This window comes from Dinoponera quadriceps, unplaced genomic scaffold (genome assembly GCF_001313825.1).
Source record: "Dinoponera quadriceps isolate SergipeBrazil2010 unplaced genomic scaffold, ASM131382v1 scaffold3990, whole genome shotgun sequence".
NCBI classification, from domain to species: Eukaryota; Metazoa; Arthropoda; class Insecta; order Hymenoptera; family Formicidae; genus Dinoponera; species Dinoponera quadriceps.
The window spans coordinates 39,255-63,185 of NW_014557982.1; the positions used below are offsets into that span (position 1 = coordinate 39,255).

The 23,931-nt window shown below is 47.2% G+C and overlaps 2 protein-coding genes across 4 annotated transcripts in view; both read left to right on the forward strand.

Moving 5' to 3' along the window:
- The first annotated feature begins 1,671 nt into the window (after positions 1-1,671).
- LOC106749562 (transcription factor CP2-like protein 1) overlaps positions 1,672-23,931 on the forward strand; it is a 35,126-nt gene continuing 12,866 nt past the window's right edge. Inside the window, exons 1-7 of one of the 3 annotated variants that reach the window (XM_014629158.1) lie at positions 1,672-1,906; positions 9,246-11,625; positions 13,686-14,711; positions 15,296-15,521; positions 17,900-18,044; positions 21,435-21,515; positions 23,553-23,771. In XM_014629158.1, coding sequence (XP_014484644.1) covers positions 14,571-14,711; positions 15,296-15,521; positions 17,900-18,044; positions 21,435-21,515; positions 23,553-23,771 — 812 coding nt within the window. In that variant the 5' untranslated portion in view covers positions 1,672-1,906; positions 9,246-11,625; positions 13,686-14,570. The remainder of the gene's footprint in view (positions 1,907-9,245; positions 11,626-13,685; positions 14,712-15,295; positions 15,522-17,899; positions 18,045-21,434; positions 21,516-23,552; positions 23,772-23,931) is intronic. The other 2 variants (XM_014629160.1, XM_014629159.1) reach the window with 2 other exon arrangements.
- On the forward strand, positions 4,085-5,419 carry LOC106749554 (probable inactive tRNA-specific adenosine deaminase-like protein 3). The gene has a single exon (XM_014629150.1). It carries the CDS (start codon positions 4,085-4,087, stop codon positions 5,417-5,419), a length of 1,335 nt encoding a protein of 444 aa, XP_014484636.1.

Sequence of the window (23,931 nt, forward strand, 5' to 3'; positions counted from 1 at the left end):
TGCATTTGAGTTTGAAGAGTTTGAAGACAAATTTTAAATGGCTCCGCTCCGGAGCCCTCGAGTGCAAATGGATTAATTTATATTAGTAAATGTAACAAATACCTCACTCTTGTATAACTGGAAATATATCAGATTTTACTTGCAAAGAACAATCCTGTTCTTTTCTCAATTTTCTCGTTTTCCCCTCGACCAAGGTAAACCGCTTTCATTCTTACAGTTAAACTACCGTCGCGACGACGATCACACAATGTTTTAACCTCGCGATACGCGCACATACGATCGATTTGAAAGATTATACGTTCCAATGAAGCAAACTCGGAATAAAAATAGAAATAGAAACTACGACGTTTCTCGAGATAAGAAATAATTCTGTCTTTAAAAACAACCTCGATCGTGCAAAAAATTTATAGTAAATTAATATCAGGTCGCGCGTAATATCTAAATTTTTTCCTGACAATAAATTCTCTTTGTTAATAAAATGGAGAAGAAAGAAGGAAAACACTGTTGTTCCGTCAATCAAAGCGAGTTACCTTGCATAGTGATCGGTATAACATCACGACAAGCGTCTGTGTATATGTACTCACATGTTCGAAACTTTTGCAGCATGCTTTCAACCAACCCATCCAACAGCAACGCAAACATCGCAGCATTGTTATCACGTTATCAGATTTGTTTGCACAAAGTGAATGATCCGCACGAAGTTCGCGTAACGGCTGCAAAAATTCATCGTAATGCACACAATGCAAGAAATATCGTTAAGTTAAATTGTTTAAATATGTATACTATGGAGTCATCATGATATACAGGGTGTCCGATAATCCTCTCGGGATCCGTGTGCAGGTAGAACGGATGAAACTGACTGGAAAAGTCATGTACCATTTTGCAAAATTCACAATAGTCGATAGGAAATTAATTAATCTACATGAGCTGATGAACGCACGGAAAGTGGTAAATACGGGCTCTGTACGATGTAAAATGACTTGCTTCTGAAGATCTTCTAGTAACGATGGGTATCAACTCACAACGAGAGTTATGTTTCTTTTCGGCGTAGAGCCTTATGCCACATACCGCTCCGTCTTTAAAAATCAGCTGATGCTCATCATTGCTACCAGCACATCACGGATATCAAGAAAGGTCTCCAGACCCTGTATATTGGTAATATGGCTTCATCGGCCATTACGATTTAATCGATTATGTATAAAATTAACCTACACTACCACTCTATATTGCTATCTCAGCGGCAATATAGACATATATTTCTCTGTGAGTCATAACAAGAGAAAAACTGAACAAAATACGGTTAACAAAATAAAATGAAGTAAAGTTTCTCTCAATCATGTCATACGCTTCGTAGAGATTCGCCATCGCGCTGGAGAAAATCATCAAAGTTCGCCGTTGCATTTCACACTCGTGGAGGATCGTGAACGCGATATCCCACGCGTGCGCAAGTCAGAATGAAAGACACGATTACAAATCGAATAATTGTACCGTAATATTCATCGCTCTTATTTCCTGTTCAGCCGGCACGAACGACGTATAACGTTCCGACGCCTCCGAGAAATTCGCGGGAAACGAGAGAATCGCGGACCTGCCGACGACAATGTCGGGCGCGACCCTGTCGCGAAGTACCCGGCACAGCCACCAGATGGGACGGCGGTCGCGGACCCGCTGATAAACAGCTCGTACTACGGCAAAGAGACGCGAGCCGTCGCGACGACGCAAACGGGGCAATTTCACGTGCATTAACTGCGCGATACGTGTCGCGATCGACGGCGTGAAGTCGCGTGCGGCGCAGGAGGACCTCGAACTTCGACCCTGGGACAGGCTTGGTGAGCATTCGGCGGCCGTGAAGGCGTGTGAAAACTCGTGGGAAACGTCGTGGCCGTAACAGCAGCAGCAGCAGCAGGTAAGGGAATACCTCGCGGGAGGTGTGCGCGTGCACGATGAACACGTGGCGTCACGACGGCTCGCGTCGTGGACGCGCGAGCTCCGGGTCCCTTCAACGTGTAGGTCGCGACGATGCTTGACAGTTGACGGCCAAATACGAGCGACACGTTGCTGCGTGAGCCAAGGCCGTTCCAGGGGCGACATGTTGCCGCCCCGTCTCGATCTCTCGAAGTCGCGCCGCGCGCGCGCGACTTCTCGCGAGTGTTCGAACGAATTCGAACGTGCGCGATCGTTGCGCGCGGAACGAAAGAGAGAGATGGAAGAGAAGAGAGCCCCGCCGCGAGGAATGCGAGGCGTGTTCGCGGCGCGATCGAGACGAGCGGAGAGCTGCTCGTCGCGGTGCTCGCTTGTTGTTCGTTTTCCGTTATATAAGCGTGCTCCCCTGCTTCTAGCAAATGTGCAATCGGACGCCATCTCGGCCGACGCGCGGCTCGCGTCAGAATTCGAACGAATGAGCCGCGGTTTTCGCCTTGACGCGACATCATGTTCATTCCTCGTTGGATTAATCTCATCGGTTCCCTAACAGCACGATTCATTGATCCAATATTGGATGCAATGTATCGCTAATAAATTGCTACTAAGGTTTGATCCTTCACACGGAAGTACGTCGTTGCGAACAAACGCAAAGGCCGCTTCTAGCTTTTCTCCCATGACGGTTATATTTTTCTTCTTCTCTTCTTCGTCGGTCGATTTCTCATCTCGATTGCGGAAGCCGCGTATTGTCATGGTATGTCGCAATATCAGCTATCGAGCGGCTGATATATTAAGCAAAGTAGGTCTCTTAACAGCACTCAAACGGGTGCGTCGGTGCAATACGATTTCATCGGAGAACCTGAGCTTTTACGTATGAATCCACCGGATATTTATGACCCGTTCCGCGACATGATGCACACTCGTGGTGTGCGGCTTTCGACTGCAATCAACAACTATATACGTAGTGTAGAGTTACACAACTGAAAAAGACCTTTGCGTGAAAATTTCTCTATGTAATGAGAGTTCACTTACGTTGACAGTCACATAAATATAATTCGCGTTCTCTTCCTCCCTACGCTCTTTTAAACGACGGTGATTTTTATAATTGCGTAATGAAATAATTTCCAGTCAGGAAATTAATTTTTTTCCTTTAATATACAAACACTATTATAATGATATTGATAATAAACTTATATGTAAACTTTTGCTGCCTACTACTCTTTTATTGGGACAATAAACAAATATGTTTGGGGCCAAAAGCGATTGTAATTTGTAGTGAGACTAACAATCCTTCCTCTCGTTGCACTTTTGTTCAGCATTTTGTACACGGAGAAAATATTGTAGTAAAAATGATTACAGAAGTTTCCAGTACCGGATTATACCAGAATTATTATCGAAATTATTATGTACGTTGTAATCTTTAGCGATGTGTATACATATTGTACATCATTAAAGACTACAATACACATCATAATTTCCGTCATAATTCCACTATGGTTCGACATTATAAAACTCTGTAGTAATTTTTGCTATAATGTTTTCCCTGTGTATTTTGATGAAGTATTTCTTAAGATGAATTAAAAACCCGCGTTCTGAAGTCTGTCTAGAGGAGAAATCCATTTATTTTCATTCCGACGAGGAAGCATTGCACACCAGCACGTAATAGCGCGTAGTAACGAGCAGCGTTGTGCTCGTAGTGCGATTAGGGATCACCGACGGTCACACTTGGCCAAAATGAAGGGAAACCTCCGGTCTGAAACATTAACACGACGTCTCGCTTCGTCCTCACGCAGACGACGATATCGTGCAATTGCGTCTAACTCTGACAATCGATCCGGCCGTGGCCCAAGTTAACAGCAATTTAAAATCGCTTCTACCCACGTAAAATGAACCGCGTGGACTCACATCGATTACGATTAAGTTTCACCCGCGGCGCAGGATCGTCCGCGCTCCTCCTCACTTCCGCCGGGAGGTCTCAATCAACGCTCCTGACCGTGGCACGAAAAAGTATCCTTAAGACACGCTCGCGGTCTCTGCGAGGAATAGAGAGATCACGACGAACGACTCCCGGTAGATCGATGTTCGATTGAGCGGCGCATCGCACACATCATCGCCGAGAAATCTCCTAACGAAAAGTGAAGGCAGCGTCTTTTCAGGCCGGAAGATGTCGTCGTCGAAGAGTGTCAAGGTGAGCAGGACGGGCCATGCGATTAGAAGCTGGACGGCGAAGCCGATTCTAGGTTCCGAGTTTACGGAGCCTCCTAAGCTGCAGGAAGTTTACGTGGGCTTCCTGAAGCAACGGAAGGACACCTCCGCCGTGATCCAAAGCATATCCTCCGTCTTGCCGGGATTCCATCATCTCAGACGTTGTTCCAACGGCAGGCTGCTGCTGGCTCCACTCCGCTCAGGCGAATCGTCGTCGACTAGCGAGCGCGATGGTACTCTCAGCGAAGATGAGCTCAAGAACCAGCTGAAGGAGAAAGGATTTGATCTCTCCTTGCTGGCAGACAAGTTCCAAGTGACGAAGGTGCCGGCCAAGCCGCCGAGAACGAAGGCGCAGGCCGGCGAGGCTTCGAAGGTCTGGCCGGTGAACTTTCATCCCGACGCGACGATCGAGAGCCTGATCGACGGTTCCGTGTTCGACGAGGCGAGCTTGCGCGTGATCGAGGGGATCATGTCGCTGGTGATAGAAGCCACCCGGCTGGAGACAGTCGGCAATCTCTTTTGCACCGGCGCCGCGGCGGTCGTTGATCCCGAAGACGGCAGGATCTTGGCGGTCTCCGCCGCGAGGATCGACCGGCATCCCATGTGGCATGCCGCCATGCTAGCGGTGGATCTCGTCGCGAAACTCCACGGCGGCGGTGCGTGGCGCTTGGACGATGGGAAGCGCGACGAAGCCGTGAAGAAAGGCGCGAACCACGCCGGTGGCGAGGAGGATGTAGAAAAGGAGAAGGAAACGCTTGGCGAAGGCGTGAGCGATGTTGAGGGCCTGAGGACGCGGTTGGGGAGGATCAAGAGGAGGTACGAGGAGGACACGCCGCTCTGTTACCCGAGATCCTTGTCGACGCTGACGTTTCCGCCTCAAGCGCCCCTCAGGACGCGACCGTCGCGCAAAGGACGGAGGAACAGCGGCGCGAACGCGAAGGAGGAAGGACGCGGGGTCGACGCACCGGACACCGACAGGAGCGGGCCGTATCTGTGCACGGGTTACTGGGTCTTTCTGTTGAGCGAGCCGTGTCCCCTGTGCGCCATGGCGTTGCTGCACTCGAGAGTCTCGCGGATCTTCTACGGCGCGGCGAACCCGCGCATCGGAGTATTGGGCTCCGTGGCGGTTTTGCACACGATGCCGGGCTTGAACCATCGCTACCGCGTCTGGAGCGGTATCCTGGAGCGAGAGTGTCAGCGTGCGGCGGATAAGGTCGACGCGCGTCGCGCTCCTTGGTATTTGAGTCCGAGACTAGGCTGCCCGCGGGAGGGGACGACGATGTGCTCCGAGTGACCGGCAATTTCCGTCGCAATCTTCGTCGCAATTTTCGCGAACAATCGGCGACACCGACGCTGTCGCGCAGGACAAAAGGGAGGACGAATAATTACTCGTCGATAGACGGCATCGCCGGCGACTTCTTGTGTAAATTATGTTATTGTTCGCGCATGTGAGCGACATTGTAGCATCTCCACGACGCGGTTGCGTCACACTCGGCTCGAGGTATTACGCGTGTGTGCGTCGTCGAGGCGAAATAAATTCGTTCGCTCGTTAAGGCGAACTTCTCGATCTTAAGGCGAGTCTTAAGGTGGCACGCTTTTCGGCACGCTCCATTGCTTCCATACCCGATGATATTGAATTCGCTGCTCGGACCTTCCCGATGAGACGGTGATCTCAGCGAGGCGAATTATTCCGGAGGTCTCTCGCGCGAGTCTCATCACCCATCGCCGATAGGCCGCGCGAACGTACAGAGATAGCTTAGATACCACTGCGCGCTGCGCAACCGGTTTTATAATTTCAATCGAAAGCAGGACGGCGCAAAAGACTTTACACGTGGTGCGGACGTGCGTTCAGACCATTACGGCCGCCGTATATACGCGCAACCTTGACGCCTCGGTGCACACGCCTGCCGTCCGGACGCGTGCATGTGCGTCCGCATCTGCTCGAGCTTCTTGGTGTGCACGTCGAATTAACACTTGTGTTTGCTGTCACGCTGCGCGACGTGCCATCACTCCTCCCCTTCTCCGAGAATTGTGAAAATCATTTCTGTATATTCTTTTGTCTCCTTCTCTCGACGGCGAGGCGTGTTTTTCGGCCTGAGTCGCGGTGTGCCTTCCAAGCGCGCGTTTCGACCGCGCTATAATATTACGGCTGCCTTGATCCTTCTGGGAAAATGAAAGGAGAGAAGAAACCCGATACTTGCGTTTTAAAATTGAATTCACCCCCGAATAACAAGGTTGGGTCGGATCCGCCCGGAACCATATTCTAATGCTTCCGCCTACGCGCTTATAAAGTGTTATATTTCAGATATTTTACATATTTTGCGATATATTTTATTTACTCTTAAATCTTTTCTAACTCATTGTAAGAATAAAAAATGTCTGATCGAATGAATTAATTGGAAAAACGAATGCTTCTGCCGGTCGAATCCGAGCCATCTTGTTATTTTGTTGTGTACTATACTGCATGAACCTTGTTAGTCGAGGGTTAATTACCGAAGCTGCCGGTTCTGCCACCGTTCGCTGCGCGTTGATGCGCGAAAGCTCGCAGGAGATTGAGGAAGATGTCGAGGGAGTTACTGAAATCCTGGGAAAAAAGGATGCTTACGATGCAGAATGCATCGGCCGACGACAAATTGGCGTTGCTCGAAAATTGCATTTTTCTGCGAGCATTCATAAATCCACGGTCGACAACGCCGACAGTAAGAGGGAGCGCAGCGCCTCTCTCGCTTCGTTATTCGATAATACGGTTCGTGCTGCGGGCGTGAATCATAAATCATCGGCGTGATTTACACGCGTGTAGTCGTTCACGCTCGCGCTTCGACGCGCCGTGTCGGCAATTCTTTTAATTCAGCGACAAACAGTCGTTTTCCCTTTGCGACGATAACCGAGGCGCGCGATCTCTCATTCGTCGGCTGTTTTTCTCTCGCGGATTTCCCAGCCCGGCTCGCACTCATTATCTCTCACACCGCGATGCTGCTAATTGAGGAAAGAGATCGCGACTCAGTGAATTCGTCCGCTGCGAGCGCAAATAACCCTGGCTGCTACATTGAGAAACTTGTTCAGTTGACTTAAGTAAAATTCTTGTTTGGATATGGGCAAACAAATGTTTTGGTTGTGAGAAGCAAAGGTTTGGTTTTCGCAATCAAAAGATTTGTTTACACACATCCAAGCGGGAATCTTATTTGAGTCAACTAAATGGATTTCTCGGTATACTTGTCGCAAGAGACGCCCGATATATGATTCTACGGTGCTATCGAGGGACCACAACACCGCGCCGACGAAGTTTCTGATGGACTTCGCGAAATTCCTTCACAGACACCGTCACTCCCATTTAACGCGTACAATTTGATCGACTTAACGCGATTTAACGACACCTGAGAGCGCACCACGCGGCCCCTGGAAAGTGACAATAATTAATTAAGAGAATGTTTGTTCGACGTTGTTACATCAGCGACTAATAAGCCGCGAGGGAGCACGCGCCTTCTCATAAATAGATATTACGTGTTTCCGAATTATCGGCACGTCAGGCAGAAGTAGTTTGTGCGGATTACGACAATATTGTATTTTCCATTTGCATAAGCCGACTCAAACAGTTCGGGCGGATTCGTTTCAGTCACACATATCGATCCAGCCTGCGAGTATTTAAACGGATACACGGTGATTCCTGTGCGAAACCGTTTTGTAAAATAACAGATAATAATAAATAATTAATAATAAATAGGTGATATAGTGAATATTGAAATATATTTGAAAGTATCATTTCGTTGACACGATCCCCACCAGTCGTCTCCACTGGCTGACGTTGTTTCATCGATTTCAGTTGCGTATAATTCCCAACGTTGCAATCCGTGTCGAGCGTACGTAAATCTTTCACATCCGGGTCTCCGCGTTACAATAAAAAGAAAAAAAATAACGGACAGCGTCACGCGCAACTTTGTTTATTGCGAGCCACACATCGTGGCTCGTCATGATAAGGCCGGATGAGCAGAACGATCGTGGTGGTCGTTGATCTCGAAAAAGTCCGCCGGATGCAAAGTACAAGGCGACACTCCGACGACGGTTATGCAACAGGCGTATCGATAGGAATTGCTGCGCGAAAAATATCGTCGATTGCTTCAGTTTCTAAATGTCCAGTGAAATTAACATTTTCTTCGTGCACTTATACGTCTCGTCAACGTCGTGAATCAATTTTCGCCGTGGACTTCGCGCGAAAATCGTTGAAAAATTCGCCTCTCACGAATGTGTAGTAAGTGAATAGAGATCGTCGACGATTACCTTCGCGTGTCGCTTTTGATAATTCCCAAAGACCAGATCTGAATTTTTCTCAGCTTCAAATAGAAATTCACAGACCTGCCAATTAAGGGCCAAAATTATGGACGAAATTACGTGGACGAAAGATCCCAAGGAATCCGGACTCTCGATTCTTGGCGCGTTCGTAGGGACCGCTTCTTGATTTGCTACGAAGCGAGTGGCGTACACGCGACGGTGACCCCGCGGATTGACATCGATCAGCGAAACTACAGCTGATCCATTCCGGAGGAGAGCCGCTGCACGCTCGATTGTTTGTAAAAGAAATCGAGAATGGGACGAGACAGAGACAGATAAAGAGGGAAGGAGGTGGACGTGATGAAATGAAGAAATTGTGGACCATAAATTACAGGATGAGAAAGACGATAACGTGTTTATAGCTGCTGAAGAAGGCTCGCGCGATGCTGGAACGATGAACCGTGGCGGTGGAAATTTTACGAACGGCAAATCTGGATTGACAGATGTACCTCAGCGGCCGTTATGGCTGCATCTGTGTGCTTATTAACTTTGTTACTCATGCGTATGCTAGTAATAATTGCAGAAACTGGAAGACTGTTAGGCATAAAGACTGTTACAAATTCTCGATCCGTAATCTGTACGCTTCTCTTATTACACGTATTGTCGGTCATTATATGACGCCTGTGTCCGCCGTTCGTGATCGCAATTACGAGATCCGCGGAAGAAACGTTCGCGGCACCGCAGGAGGATTCGCAAATAAACGTGACGAACCGCGGGAAATGAACTAAACGCTGCGGTAATTGCCTCAGGAAACAGGGGCGTCGTGAATATCACTGTTGCTTTTCTTGTTTCAGACTTTCTTCGAGTCAAGTCGACGCAGAAGTCGCCGAGGAGCATACCGCGAGAATCGGAAAATTTCACGGCGAATCGCGAGACCGATAGAACGCGCGTAGCAAACAACGCTAGATCTCCTCGGTAAACAGAGCGCAACCGAGGTGGTGCTGGAACGGTGAAATAACGTCGCCGAGAGAAGCGTCCTTCCCGAAGTCGGCACGTGGCTGACGACGACGCTGACGACGACCACCACAGACACATCGGCACCTCGTCGTGACGTTCAGCGGCAGAAACGCGCGCGGGACAAAAGAGCACCGACGTGTATCCTCCTGCCGCGAGCGCGCACAGAAGGAGAAGCTCTCGAGGTCGCGTCGCGAAAAGCCACGATATCAGAGATAACGTTTCGAAACTAATTAATCCGCGCGACAAACAGGCAGCTCTTACGACTCGTCTGTCGCGGGACTACGACGCCGACGGTCGTAGTCGCCGGCTGCCAGTCGCGAACTACGCCAATTCGCTAATTACTGCTCGTCGAGGTCACCTTCGTCGGTCATCGTCAAACACTTCCGTCCTGGAGTCTCCATCCTCGTCAACCTCGCAAACGAGACCGGCGCTAGCTTCGTTATAATTCGCGCGAACGAAGCCACGTGTAGTAATAATAATAATGACAACAATAGTAATAATAACAATATCGAAACGGTCAGATAAAGTGTGCATCTTTGACGATCAGCAGCGCGCCGTGACGCTGTAGCTGATAAGTAGGATAAATAATTGTCGGAGCTGTTCTCCTCTTCGAATTTGCAACGTCTGCAACCAGAAGATAAGTTCGAGGCCGCGCATCTCGCAGATAAATTGGGAGGCTATCGCGACGCACGGAGCTGCGGCCGGCAAATTGGTGGAGACCCGACTGTGTCCGCGGTGCCGAGCGCGCGAGGCTGTCTGCCGCTCCGAGACACCCAGGTGACGATCGCTAGGTGGTAACGTTCGAATTCGCGACGCGGCGTCACCAGCGCGCGAGACAACGTCAACGGAGGAGGATAAAGGAATCGCGTCTCTCTCGTTGATCAGCACTGAGTGGCTTCAATTGAGCGCCGACCCTCGCGAGCGGTGCCCATTGGCCAAGCTGTTAATTCCTTGAGGCACGATTGGAGCGGATCATTCGCGGACGTTCGAGCATTCGCGTCGAGACCTCGAGTCATCGGACAATCCGCAGACCAGCGTCTGGCAGAGCGAGCGCGCGCGTTTTGGTTCCCGCGTTTCTTCGCCAGGAGCTCACGTAAGCCTGGGGAAACCTCGTGGATCTTTAGTGTTCGTGCAAAGTGAGTACTCGTCGGAGCGGACGAAATCGACCGAGTGATCCGAGGAGCGACATCTTTCAGGAGCGGGAAGATCGCGGTGAAAAGCGACGAGCGTCCTCGTCGGTCTCAAGGTCGCGAGGGAGTGTTCACCGACCGGGAAAACTGGGCAGCGCCTCTTCGGCATCGTGGTAAACTGGAGGGCCGCGTGACGAGCATTTCAATCGCATCCGACTCTCTCGGCGACTGAATGGCCTATATCTATTGGCTGCTACTCTTCGAGAGACTCTGATAGTGTCTTCTCGCGCGATCACGGCGGGAACATAAAATTGCGAGAGGCTGAGACGACCGATATCGCGGCCAGGGTTGAGTCCCTTCGGTCCCGCCTTTGCGAGAACCTTGCTGATCCTTCTTAAAGGATCTAAACCTCCCGTCGCTCTCGAGACAATTTTGGGGAACGTGGCCGACAAAACAGGACGCACCACTGAGGTCATCCACGACGGGCCTCGTTCTTCCCCCCCGGGGTCAGATTATTCTTTTGGACGGCACCATGGAGCGAAGGATCCTGAAAATGTGGTGACAACGGCCAGGCGAAGGCCTCCGATACCCAAGACACTATCCAGTGTGTGAGCCATAGTCGTTAGAGAGAGATCGGGCGATATAGACGTCGAGCCTAATCAGGCTAGACCCGAGCAAGGCCCGCCGATTCGAATCGCTCGAGTTTTCACGATAAGCGAGAAGCCCCATTGCGCCGAAGGGTTTTTCACATCGCGACGTGGATGTTCATCACCTCCGTCTTCGGTAGAACGAGCCAGCTGAACTGCGGCATCGCGGAATCAGTCGTCGCGGCGTAGCCACTTGTATTCGACTGCAGACAGAAGCGCAAGTCGATCTCCCGCGGGGAACGGTCGCGGGATCTTGATAAGATAATCAAGGTGTCGCGCGGATACCTGTTTACCTCGGGAATGTCTCCGGCTCTGCGGAATTGATATCCCCCTCTCTTCAATTCTTCGTCGCGGAGACGAGGTCCCTTTCGATTGCTTTGTACGCGAGGAAGACAGGACACCAGGGAGAAGGCATCGCACGTTAAAACGCACGGAAAAAGGTTAGCGGAGTATCAATAAGAATTTATACGTAGTTCCAAGACCGATTGAATACATGGGCGTAGCCAGGATTCCAGTCAGAGGGGGAAGGATACAAATTTGTTTTCACGCAAAACTTATTAATATATCAAAGCTAGACTGTATTGAAGCTTTTTTCATACTTGTTCTTCCAGCTTCTTTCTTTTCGCGAGCATCTTTTTTGTGAACACTTAGCATACGTAGTCTACTGAAACGATTTTCTGACACTGTTAGCCGCAACCTGGTTTTCACCTTTCGCAATGTTCCAAAGACCTTTTAATGGTGCTCGTTGTATATCGTTGGGCCAAGGAATGTCTGGTGGTGAAATTGAGAAATTTTGATTACATTCATTTTCATAAAGCATCGCTAATATTTTATAATTAATTTATAATTATAGAACGTGTGCTGAAACATCTTTGTAGAATGTAGATTTTAATCTATCGGTTACGTTTTTTTACTTTTATGATTTTTATAATCGTTTCTGCCCTCCCTTGCCCCAAAATTTAAAGGTCGATAAGCCCCCCCCCCTCCCCCTTCCGTCTCTTGACTATACTCATGATTAGTCTTCCCAATGCACTTTGAAACGCAACTGATGGTCTAAGAAGAGAATTTGTTCTTTTATTACTTCCCAGAAGTGAAGTTCTCTCATTGGACTATCAGCTGTATTCTTGACTGCGTAAAAAAAAAAAGAAATATTCAATTCAAATATTCAATTCATGTGCTGAAACTGAATATATTCGTAGAAAATATCTGCCAGTTCGCGAACCGTGACTACAAAACGAGACCCGCTCGACGAGTTCGCTCAATATTACGAATTATCGGCTTCGCATCGCTTCTCGATCAAAGTCGCCGCGTATTACGTAATAATTTAACTACGATTGCGCTGTACACGAACGTCAGAAAATCTGATGCGAATATAATGTGGGTGAATTGTGCAAGAAGAAAATCGATTACCGTGTGACACGCTAGCTTGCACTTTCGTGTCAGTCACATATAGCTTCAATTAAGATGTTATGCGGCAGCGAGATATTATTCCTGGAAACGCTTATATACAACTTTTTCCTACTGAAAACATCGCACAAGCGTTAATCATCACGCGTTTAACCGCGAAGAAACGGCGACCAACGGGAATAAACATTATTCAATCGAATCATTAATATCGGATTGAAACGTAGATTGTACCATCCGGTGTGAATTATGTATCATTGATACTTATTGACGATGTTAAGACATTGGCGATATTAAGATGTCGACGGTATTTAAAAAGAATCTCTCGAAAGAAGTTCGTTCGTTATTCTTGAGAATTGGCACACAAATTTTCATATAAAAAAATTGTAACTTAATCTTGACATCAGAATATATAAGAGAGTGAGTTGTATGCGTGGGTGAGAGTGATACTTAGATTCTTAGGCTTAAGGGAAAGAGCAGTCGTCCGGCATTTAAAAGACCCATTCATTTCCCAGTGTCGAATAAGGCGTCTTACTAGAATGTAAATCACTCGGTTATTATTTTTTTTTTTTTTAGATAAATATCAGAGAAAGAATGTATAATTTAAAACTTAGTAGTCTATGTAATAGAATGTGAATCGTATATCCTTTTCCTAAACGGATATCTTAGAGAAAGGACACAAGATTCACATTCTTGTAGGTTACAAGGTTGTAAATCATATGTCCTTCCTTTGACATATAGTATACTATATTATTGTTATTTTCTTTTATTTCAGTAGTTTTTAATAGAATTAATTATCTCGTTTATGATAATCGACATTTGATTGAGTAATAAAAATTATATCTTATAATAATTACGCATGCCTACGCAGCACAATATTAATGCAATCGGTATTGATTGATAATACGTAGACGGATGAGTAATCGACGTGTTTTTCCTTTTTAAATTTGAATAAACAGGATAAAGCCGGACTTAGTACGAGAAGAATCGCTGTCTGAGAGCGCGTGGCCTCGGGCACCAAGTCGCGAAGTACGCGATCGTGCCCGACTAATTGTGCGTTCGTCGTGCTTCAAAATCACGCGTCTATTGTCCGCAGGAGGAGAAGGAGGTTCTCCGCCGAAACGGCAGCAGGTCTCCGACACTAGGAACAAGATGCGTTGCAGCCAAGGCGTGGCGATGATATTCGAGGACGCGTTCGTCGTCTTTTCGCGTTTTTTGTCGCTCAAGTCGCGAGGCTGCGCACTCTTGGAAACGCACCGGCAGCGCGAGACCACCGGCATCAAGAAACTGTACAACAGCTTCTTCGTGATGTTCTAAGAGAGGCTGGCCAGCGCGCGTACTCGGCCCTGAACCACCGTAGGTCGGGTGATGCACCGTACATCTCCGGGCACATCGAAGATCCGGGCCGAGGGAGGGGGGGTATCCACGTGGGCGCAACAGGACAACGCGGCCTGTCACGAGGGAGGTACTCGCGCGGGAGGAATGAGCACTCTTCGCGGCTGGGAAGGAATAGGGAACGAGCACAACCCCCGGGAACGAAGATCGTCGATCTGAGATCAGCGCGGACTCGTCGCCCCTCGGCGTCAGGCTCGTGCTCGCGCTACGAGCTGTACCAGCCGCGAAATTTTCTCCTACCCTCTCGACTTAGAATTAGCGTAGGAACGTTCGGTGTAATCGTAGCGAAACTCGTAATCGTAACTCTCGTGAGTCGGACAAGCGCGTTCACCCTCTCGCACCCACGAGGAGCGGAGTCTGAGGAGCCGAGCGCTCGCCGGTAAAAGGAGGGTGCCCCCGTGATCGAGGATCTATCCCTTTCAACCCCTTTCGTAGATCTGAGATCTAAGTTTGACGTAGATATTCGTCTTGCCTGGAAACCCGCCCCCGCCCGTTAGAGTCGTAATTTAGACTACAGTTGATACTCGTTATCCCCGCCGAGAGCGATCGGCGCGATCGTGTGCACCCCGAGGTGGAAGGCCGTCGAATGGAGCTCCAACTCATCATGGACGGCGGCGCGGAAACTCTGAACGGGACGATGTGGTTCGGCAACACGTCGTCTCCGTCGTACGAGCAGCTATCGCCGGTTCGCTCGAACAGATGTGACGTCATAGCCGGCCCTCAACAGGTGCGTGAAGTAATCGTCATTATGTTCATGCGTGATTCGTTCTATGAATACTTATTGTTCACGGGCGAAATAAAAGAGCAAGCGCAGATATCGGCGGAGAATTGAAATATTTAATTTCACGTCGTGTGTTACCAAATTACGTCTCAAACAATACTTTTTAATTTCATTTCATCTAATCTTTCCTCTTCGATTCACATCAGTCTCGATATTTCTTTAGTGTTAAGCTTTCTGCAGTGCTAGTAGAATTAGGGAAATAGATTGTACGAAAAATTGTGGGTTCTCTGATTTGTTTCGAAATTAACACATCACCTGCCAAATTCGAGTTATCTCGTAGCTGACGCTTGCAAAAAGAATCTCCTGTTCCGTGCACCTATTAAACTCTCTTGTGAGTTTTGCCGAATAATAAACAAAACTTATTTATTTGTTCAAATAACATGCTGATTTTAAAGTCGTGACGGGAACGGAAGCTCCTTGATGGCACTGTGGCAGTCGACGTGTTAAATTATTAATTCCTATCAAGAGAGCCCGGAATTTTGACTCACTCTAAAACGATTCTGAAGACGATTGCGATATCGATTTTGCAGACTACAATGGGATATCACAGTCCGCAAAATTCTCTGTGGCAAGATAAGCAGAACTCGCCGAAGGGCTCGCCAGCCGCTGGTGATCGGATACACTTGAACGGTTCACCGCAGCAGCTCTCGCCTACCGAGTCCTCACCGAGCTGCGAGCAGAACAATTTGAAACGTCGCTCCGCGGAACCGTTGCAACATGTCGCAGAACTTGAGAAGAAACACATCAGAAGAGACGGTTAGTATCTCTCTCGCGTCCACACTTATTCACAAACAAATATTTGCGCGCTAAGAGTTACACACTCATTTTGCATGCGGTATTCTATTCCGCACGAATTATTTGATCTCGAGTTAGTAGCGCTTATCGGCATGTTATCGTATATCGAAAATCTGAAAAAAGCGGATTCGCCGGGACGGCCCTGCCGCACAGTCTGCACTTGGCTTTTGTCGTGCGAAACCCATGTCGTTAATGTATATACTCGTATATCACAAGCGGGACTTGATAATTTACTCATGCGTCATATCGTCCGGCCGTTATAAAAAGGAACAAACAAGCTTGAGGAATGCGATCTCTCATTCTTCTTTTAGTGGAAGCGTCTCGGAAGAAGCGATTGCTCGACGGTCGCCGCACTAGTCGAGCAATCGCAACAATGAAAAGTAGCCGACCCCGATCGACATTGACGCTAAAATTTTGTCGATAAAAGTTGTTAAAGAGTTCCGGTGCCTCATCTATATTTTGATAAAATGAAATCAATTCCACGCACGTGCACATTCGTAATTTTTATTCGTCACGTTGAATTCCCTCGGTATTGATTAATAAACGTCAGCGAATCTTAAGTTGTAATCTTTCCTCTGTACTGTTCACAGCAAGAGAATCTCGAGTTGCGACAGTAATCTCGCAACTCGCGTTCGCGAGAAATGTTCCACGTTAGTGTGTAATGTAAAGAATACGCCGTTCGTGAAATGTGCAACAGCGCAAAGTCGATCGTCACTCTATCGTGTAGCCGTTAACGTAGATATATCTTCTTAAAGGTCGTGGCCAAACGACCCCTCGAGCACTGTCGTAGCCACAACGGGTTCGTTATATTTTGTCGTACGATATCGCGGATATCTTCTTTATTTTTGGACGCATAGGAAACATTTCTCTCGTGATCATGCATGTATACAATGCTCAATGCTGATACTTAATCTATGGGAGCACAACGCGGCGTGATATAACTCCCGGCACTTCTTATGATTCGATGATCAGCGCCGAATACGCCAGCACGCGCGCGATATCAGAAATACCCGAGCGAGAGTCTGCAGCGAGTCGGCGGAATGCTAGAAGGGATACGAATTCAAGAATTCTCGGCGCGATATTCGCGCTCGACATTGTCATTGTCGGTCAGCCGCCAAGGTTCATGAGTGATGACGCATCGTGTACGAATCGAGTGACGTCGCTTTGCCGGAGACCACCTCGAGACTGATCGGTAAACTTCTGCGCCCCGTCTTCTTACGTCCGACGCCTTTTCGCCCACGTGGTCAACCAGGCTGATAACTCCAGTACACACACATGCAGTATACAGAGATTAGCTCGGCCGAGGACAGAGAGGGAGAGAGAGAGAAAAGAAGAATAGATAGAGAGACATAGAGTGAGAAAGAGAGAGAGAGAGAGAGAGAGAGAGAGAGAGGAGTCTGATACCAGGCTTGCCATACTGGCGGATCTTCGTGAATGTGCACGTAGTGTGAGTTACGGTGGTGCATTGCTGCCCAGGTGATCCACGCCACGGCTCAAATAGGATGAAGTGGTGTGAAGTCGACAGATCGAGGGTGCCGTTGCTGCAGGGTCGACGTTATCCCCCCGTTGTCGCCAAGAACCGACGCCGTCATATCGTTGATCAAGAGACGAAGAACAGACCGGTCGCGATGCATCATCAGTTTCATATCGGTTACAACGGCGTGCAAGGCGGTACGATGTCGAATGCAAAGAGTTGCACGCTGCGTATTACTGTGTCGTAACTCGACAATATCAACGTGACGACGTTCGGCACGGAACAGTGACACACAAGTCGTCGATTTTTGCCTTACTTTGGACACAAAAGTAGATCTCCCTCTCTGTAGAATTAAGGAAGGCAATGAAGGAAACTTGATTCCGTATTGGGTACGCGGACTTTTCTGTTTCACAAAATTGTGAGAGACGCACGTCACTGTTCTAATGAAAGATAAAAGAAGGTTTATCAAGTGTCGAGGACGTTTGTTGTACGGAGCTAAGGATTCACTGAGAAACCCAATTAATTGAATCAACAAAATTCTTGTTTGGACAAACAAAGGTTATATAAGAAATAAAATTTAGTTCTCTGAAATCCTTTAATTTAGAGAAACAAACCTTGGTTCAAAGAACCAAATCTTAGTTTGTATAACCAAAACGTTTGTTTGCCCATATCTAAACAAGAATTTTTTTTTATTCAACTAAATGGCTTTCTCAGTGCATTAATAAGGAGCAAATTTTTAAAATGTCGACAATTCTCCCGATATATCTGCGTAGCTCAACCATTTGAATCGTTATAATAAAATGAAAGATCTTTTGAGAAAACGAAGGGAGAAATTTATAGCGTTTGCGTGGTCTCTGTGTTTCAGGATCCATCGGGAGTAATGGTTCCGGTCAAGGCTGGTCCACTCAGGTGGAGGAACTGGCGGAGCACTTCGCCGCTGATTTCGATGGATCGTTATCCGCTCTCGCGGCGTCCGATCTTGCGACAGCTGTCGTCTCGTATAATATGAGGTGAGTGTATACATTTTGCAGTAAATTACTTTCCAATGTCCACACGAGTTCTAGAGAACGCAACGGACGCAATCTCTGATTAATCCCGCTGTTCTCGGTTCGGATCTCCTTGGACCACTTTTCAGTTTTAAGACGCAACAATTACGTAACTTTGTGACTTGGCTGTTTGACATTTTTCACCCTTGAACAGGTACTGGTACAATATAAAAAAAAAAATACATGTGTATTTGATTAAAGTAATTTTAAAATGTACAGGTATTTGTTTGCGAAATTCGAACGCACAGGTAGCGAACAGAACAGCGGGGCTAAATCAAAGATACGAGTGTTGGCAATAAGGAAATGCTGAAATGGGAATTCTGATGCTCCAACAAATTTTCACGAAGAAGAGATCAGTACGGTATCAGCCGAAAGAAGCCTTGTAGAACACGGCTACTCGTAAAGATACCTCGTGAAAGTCCGCGGGTAAAATATTATTTTCGGGATCGGTTTCGCGGCTACTCGCTACTCTCGATGACACAATCGGGAGTTCTCCGTCGATAGCTGCCGTTGTAGTTATTCGAGCGAATGGTCGGTACAGAAGGTCGCTGCTGCTAAACGAGATCAAAACCTATCTGCACAGACCGTGCCAACAAGCTGATCTAGAAATCTGGTTCAAACTGGCCGCAGTTCTTGGCATTGCGTCCTGCCGGTGACACGCGCGATAAAATCAAAACCGGTCGGACCGGCGATCACGGGAGTGCCGGTCTGTAATGTGCGCGCACGTGCATAATTATTCGCGAAACTCAAACGTTGATGGGGAAGGAGTAAACGAGAAGTTTCAGTGGATCTCGTCAAATTTCACAACTCTTTGTAAAAATTGTCCTATAGTATATCAGTTCTATAATTGGCATATATCATTCATTTGTAATTAAATCATTACGTATATATGCTGAACGTCCAGCTGAAAGTATCCAAACAATTAGTAAATGATCAAATATTCGTGTCTTATAATAATTTAAACAGTTCACGTTCCGAAATAGCTAAAATGTCTAAAATTGTGATTAATTCATTGTGATGTTGAGTCTAATCAAATTTGTCCAACAACGAATAATTGTAAGCCAGAACTATATACTCTTTCGAATGTATAATATTTTCAAGCATGTCGGAATATCTTCATATAATTTTGTCAAAATCTGCAGAATGAATGACCATAGCAATTTTGGTTTCTGTTATCATTTGAATCTTTTAAAATACCTTCAAAGACTGTTGTCATATTGCAAGTCAAAGTTATCGAAACCTCCCCAAGTTTGATTATTTGAGATTGATGATTAGCTTATCGAGTGACATCACTACGAGATGTTGTCTAATCTGAAGAGGCTCTCGGCTATCACAGTGCGTTTTTCTTTATTGCGTTGTCCGACGAAGCAATGAATAATTGTAGGTGGAATCTTGTTCCTAAAAAGCACATTATTTGAGTAAAAACCCAGTTTGAGTCAATTCCTCTTTCTTTTTACATTTTGGATATTAAATCACTCTTTATCGTTATTTGAGGAAATCAAAAAGAGACAGTAAAAAAAAAATTATTACAAATATCAATATTTATAATGTAATAATAATTTTGCTAGCGATTATTTTATACTGCGGCAAATGCAATACTAGGTACAAAACTTTTAGAGCGATAGTAATTACAAGCAAGATTTTTAAATATACAGACAATATTCAGGCCACATGCGCAAAGATAATTTTTTAATTAGTAGATACGAAAGCGTGTGTAATTTTTGCATTAATATCTGCGCCGCAGACCTCTCGTACGAATCATTCCTTTTCTTTTTTCTTTTTTTAATAAGTATGTGTAAAGACCGAGATGCAACTTCCCGAGATGCATTTCACATAAACTTCTCATTTAATGCGCAGTTCGCGATCAATTAAAATTCCAAGGCAGATTTGTACAACTTAAACGTCTCTGTCGCAATGAGGAAAAATTTCCCAACGGTTGGAGACACCAGATCCCAATCGGTCCGCCGAACTCGACGAATCGTCCGTATCAGCTGTTCAGGCCGGCATTCGTGTATTGGCCGCGATGTGCGGAAAAAAAAGAAAAAGGAAGGTGGAGGGAGGCGCGTATCCGTTGATGAATAAAGACGTGTCATATGAATACGTCTCGCGTGGTTCGAACCGGTAAGGAACTGGCTGGCGCACACCAGTTCGCGGGTGTACAACCGGTTTATTCTTGGCAGCGTAAGTCGACAGCTGTCTGTGAACTTCCTAAGAACTTTGAGCCTCAATTACCTGCGCTCGTTCCAAGATTCGTCATACCGCCGGTCGAATCATTAGACGACTCCCTGCCAACAGACCGTCCTATTGTTCGGCACTCAAGCGCGCGAGTTGTGTGTATTTTTGCAGTGTTCCAAATAGATATACCTAAGAACGTCGTGTGGACGTATATCATCGGTAACACAGCGCGAAGACTCTTGGAAAATATAATGACTCTCATTTTAGAATAAGTCAGAGTTAAAATAAAAAGAAAAATATAATTCAGGCAAATCATTCGGATCAATTAATTCAAGATTCATTTGCAAAATCAAAGATCATTTAGTCACAAGTAGAGAAATGCACCAGTATGTGAAACACGGGTGAGTAAAGTATCGCCTGATCCGTGTTATTATTAACGCGGATCAGACGATACTTATTAAGTTTTTATCTCCGGTTAAAAATAAGAAGAGAACTTCGTGGCATTACGAATCAGACGGACGAGGGGGTTTTAAAGAGAAACATTTGTTTGTCCGCGTTGCAACTAACGGACAGAACTGATATGGTCAGCTGTTTCTATGCTCGTCTGTGTCGACGTCGGCGAGATCGTAAACAAATTTTAGCGGGTATTTCTGACGCGATATATCGCGATGTTATTTCATACCGATTAAATCCGTTGTACCGGTGAACTAGTTTATTCCGGTTCGCGCTGACCTCACTGACTCGCATATAATCGTTAGTGGTTCTCAAATTATTGTTTCGTTATCACGTGTGGGTCTTCGTTCAGTGTGTTTCGTGTGACTGAAGCCGTCATTAACTTCTGATCCTTACGCACCGCGCACGCAGCTGTCATTTTGCGTCAGTGCGACTGATTTATTCGGCAATAAATGGCGAGGGAAAAAAGAAACGCGAATTATCTCTAGGGATCGCGTCGTCGGCGAAACGAGGACACGGAATACGAAACCGGTTGAAAATTATAGTGCGAAATCTTCAATAAAAAATCACATAAGCGCGCCTCGGTGATATCCTACGCCTCGAAGAAATTGGGAAAATCGGGAAAATGCAATCACAGGGAAAATAAGATACTAAATATGGTCTTAAACGCGCGTGGGGTCGGAAAAACGCTGCTGATTCTTAGCAAAAATTTCTCTTCCCTTCTAGCGAAGCCCTCCTCGCTTTGCCATCGTTAACAGTCTTCAAGCAGGAAGCGCCGTCGCCCGAGAACCAAACCAACAATCCCAAGTAAGTCGGCACAGATTATCGAAGCCGCTTTGCTCAGGTCGAACCGGTGTTACGCGGAATTTAGCCCATCCAGCTGGTAATTAACTTCGTGTAATTAAATATGGCCAAAGCGCGGTGTCGTCGATCCGACTTGAACGCACATATAAGGTAAAAGTAAAAGTAGCTACGTCCGGAAATACATTTAACCTGGACATTTTAATTATTTTGGTTTTTAAATATGAATATTTCAACTTTCAACGTAAAATATATGTATGTATATTCATGGTCGAAAGTTTAGATATTTGTAATTAAAAACCAAAGCAATAAGAATGTCCGGTCAAAATTCATGGGAAAGGGCCATTAAAAGCCTGAGTGCGGATCATTTAGTGCCATTCAAAACAGATTCAATTCAAACAATCATTTAACAAGTCGCAAGTGTCACATTCTATTTTGGAGAGCAGTCCTTGAATCGTCGATTGTATATCAAAGAGCCTGAATCGTCAAAATGTTGAATAATGTCCAGGTTAGGTGCATGTCCGGGTATTGGTACTTTAATTTCACTTCCCTTTCCTCCTCGGAGATTTAACAGTTGATTCATTTATACGCGACGTCGTTTCCTCGTTCACGATGACGAAACCGCGCGGGCCGAATGGCGGTAACTGTAACGTCGTCGATAGTAACTGGATTTACTACGATTACGAGAGCGGCGCACGAACCGACGACCACGACGACGCGCTATCTCGCAGCTCGGGCGCGACGGGGATAAAAAGTATTCCGAGCGGAATTTGCCGCGCGGCTCCCCCGCAGAGGCACGGTCGCAGATAAGGCCGCTATCGTCGCACTCGCCAGGCGTCTATCGAGAGAGCGAGCCCTTCCCTCGCGGGACATAGATTTCTACTCTCTTACTCGCGTTTATCGTGCATCGCGTCAAGTTACTCAAGTCCCGAGTTACTCCGCGCGCGCGACGTGAAACGGCGGTCGACCGCGCGACGCGATCTATCAAAAAACGTGAGCCGCGAATTGATATCTCAATGGGTGTTTGTGCGCACGTGCGCGTCTGTATACGCGTGTACATGTGAGCCTCGAAGACACGTGACGTAAAGACCCAACGTGCGACGGGTAATAGCGAAGAAGAGGAGGAGGAGGCACGTGCAAGCCCTCCGCATTCGTGTGATCGTAATTACGGCGTGCCGTCACGTGCGGAAATGATAAAATCATCTCCGGGCAGCACCGGTTTTGAAATAACTCGTCGAATTTCTCGACGATCTTGCGCCTTGCGGTGACAGTGGGCGCGATAAGGCAGTATCCGCATTTCCACGCTCAATTTCACTTTCTCTCGCGCCGTTTTCCGCGATCGAGCGGAAATTCGACTCGCACGATCCCGTTCGACGGCTCGTTTCGAGAAAATCATTGTGCTGAGCTAGAGAACTCCTTATCTGAATGCAAGGTTGCCCCGCTCGCAGCATCCGTCGTATCAATGTGGAACGATGAAATCGAGAGGTCGACTCGTGATCTTGTTCTCCGAGTGAGGGAGTTGATTATGTAAAAGGTGCATCTCCCTACGGCAGGCCGGAAAATCACGTCGCGTCGGTAGAGCCGATCGTGCGGACGATGAGATAACTCGCGTGAACACGCGTCAGAGTGTGACTTTCCACTCCGGCTGTTCGCGCTTCCGCGACGTGCCGCGACGATGGGGAAGGTGACCTCCCGAAGAACGACGGATCGGTGCGACGCGTGAACAACTGCCGCTCGAGTCGTGATCGCGCGCGCGCGCGCGCGCGTGCGGTGGCAAACCGCGGTGGAATTTAGCGTCCGTGCGGGACTCCGTGCGAGAACTCTTTAGCCCGATCTAGAGAAGCAGTCCGGCAAGCAGGATGAGAACGCCCACGGATCTCAACGTCTCGCCGTCTCTCTTCTTTAATTTGTAGTGAGTGATTCGAGCTGTTACGAGCGCTCTGCATTTTTGCTCCCGTCGCGCCGACGAATCCCGCGCGACCAACCGGCGGGCAAGTGCGTGTTTTACACGTTTTACGTCATTCTGTTAATTAATTATTTCAGTTTAAATCACGTGTCGCAAAGGACGATCACTAGCAGCGCAGCGCCGCCGAACAATGGAAACGTCGGCTCCGTCGAGACTGACAGCAACAACAACGGCCAGACCGCCGCTAGTCTTCACCAACTCCTGTACTCCTCCAATGAGGAGTACCCGCCGACTTCGTCCTCGGCCAACCACGTTTCCTCTTCCCAGCAGGGAAACGAATTGAACGAGGATTGCCGGTGCGCTATCAGACACATGTTAATTAGTCTCAAAATTAATTACATATAAGAACTCCGTTCCTGCGACGGAATAGGAACTAGATGAAAATTCGCCGGCAGGAAATGAAAATTCGGCGGCGAGAAATAATATCTCGGTTACCGCGACTGAGAACATATAGCT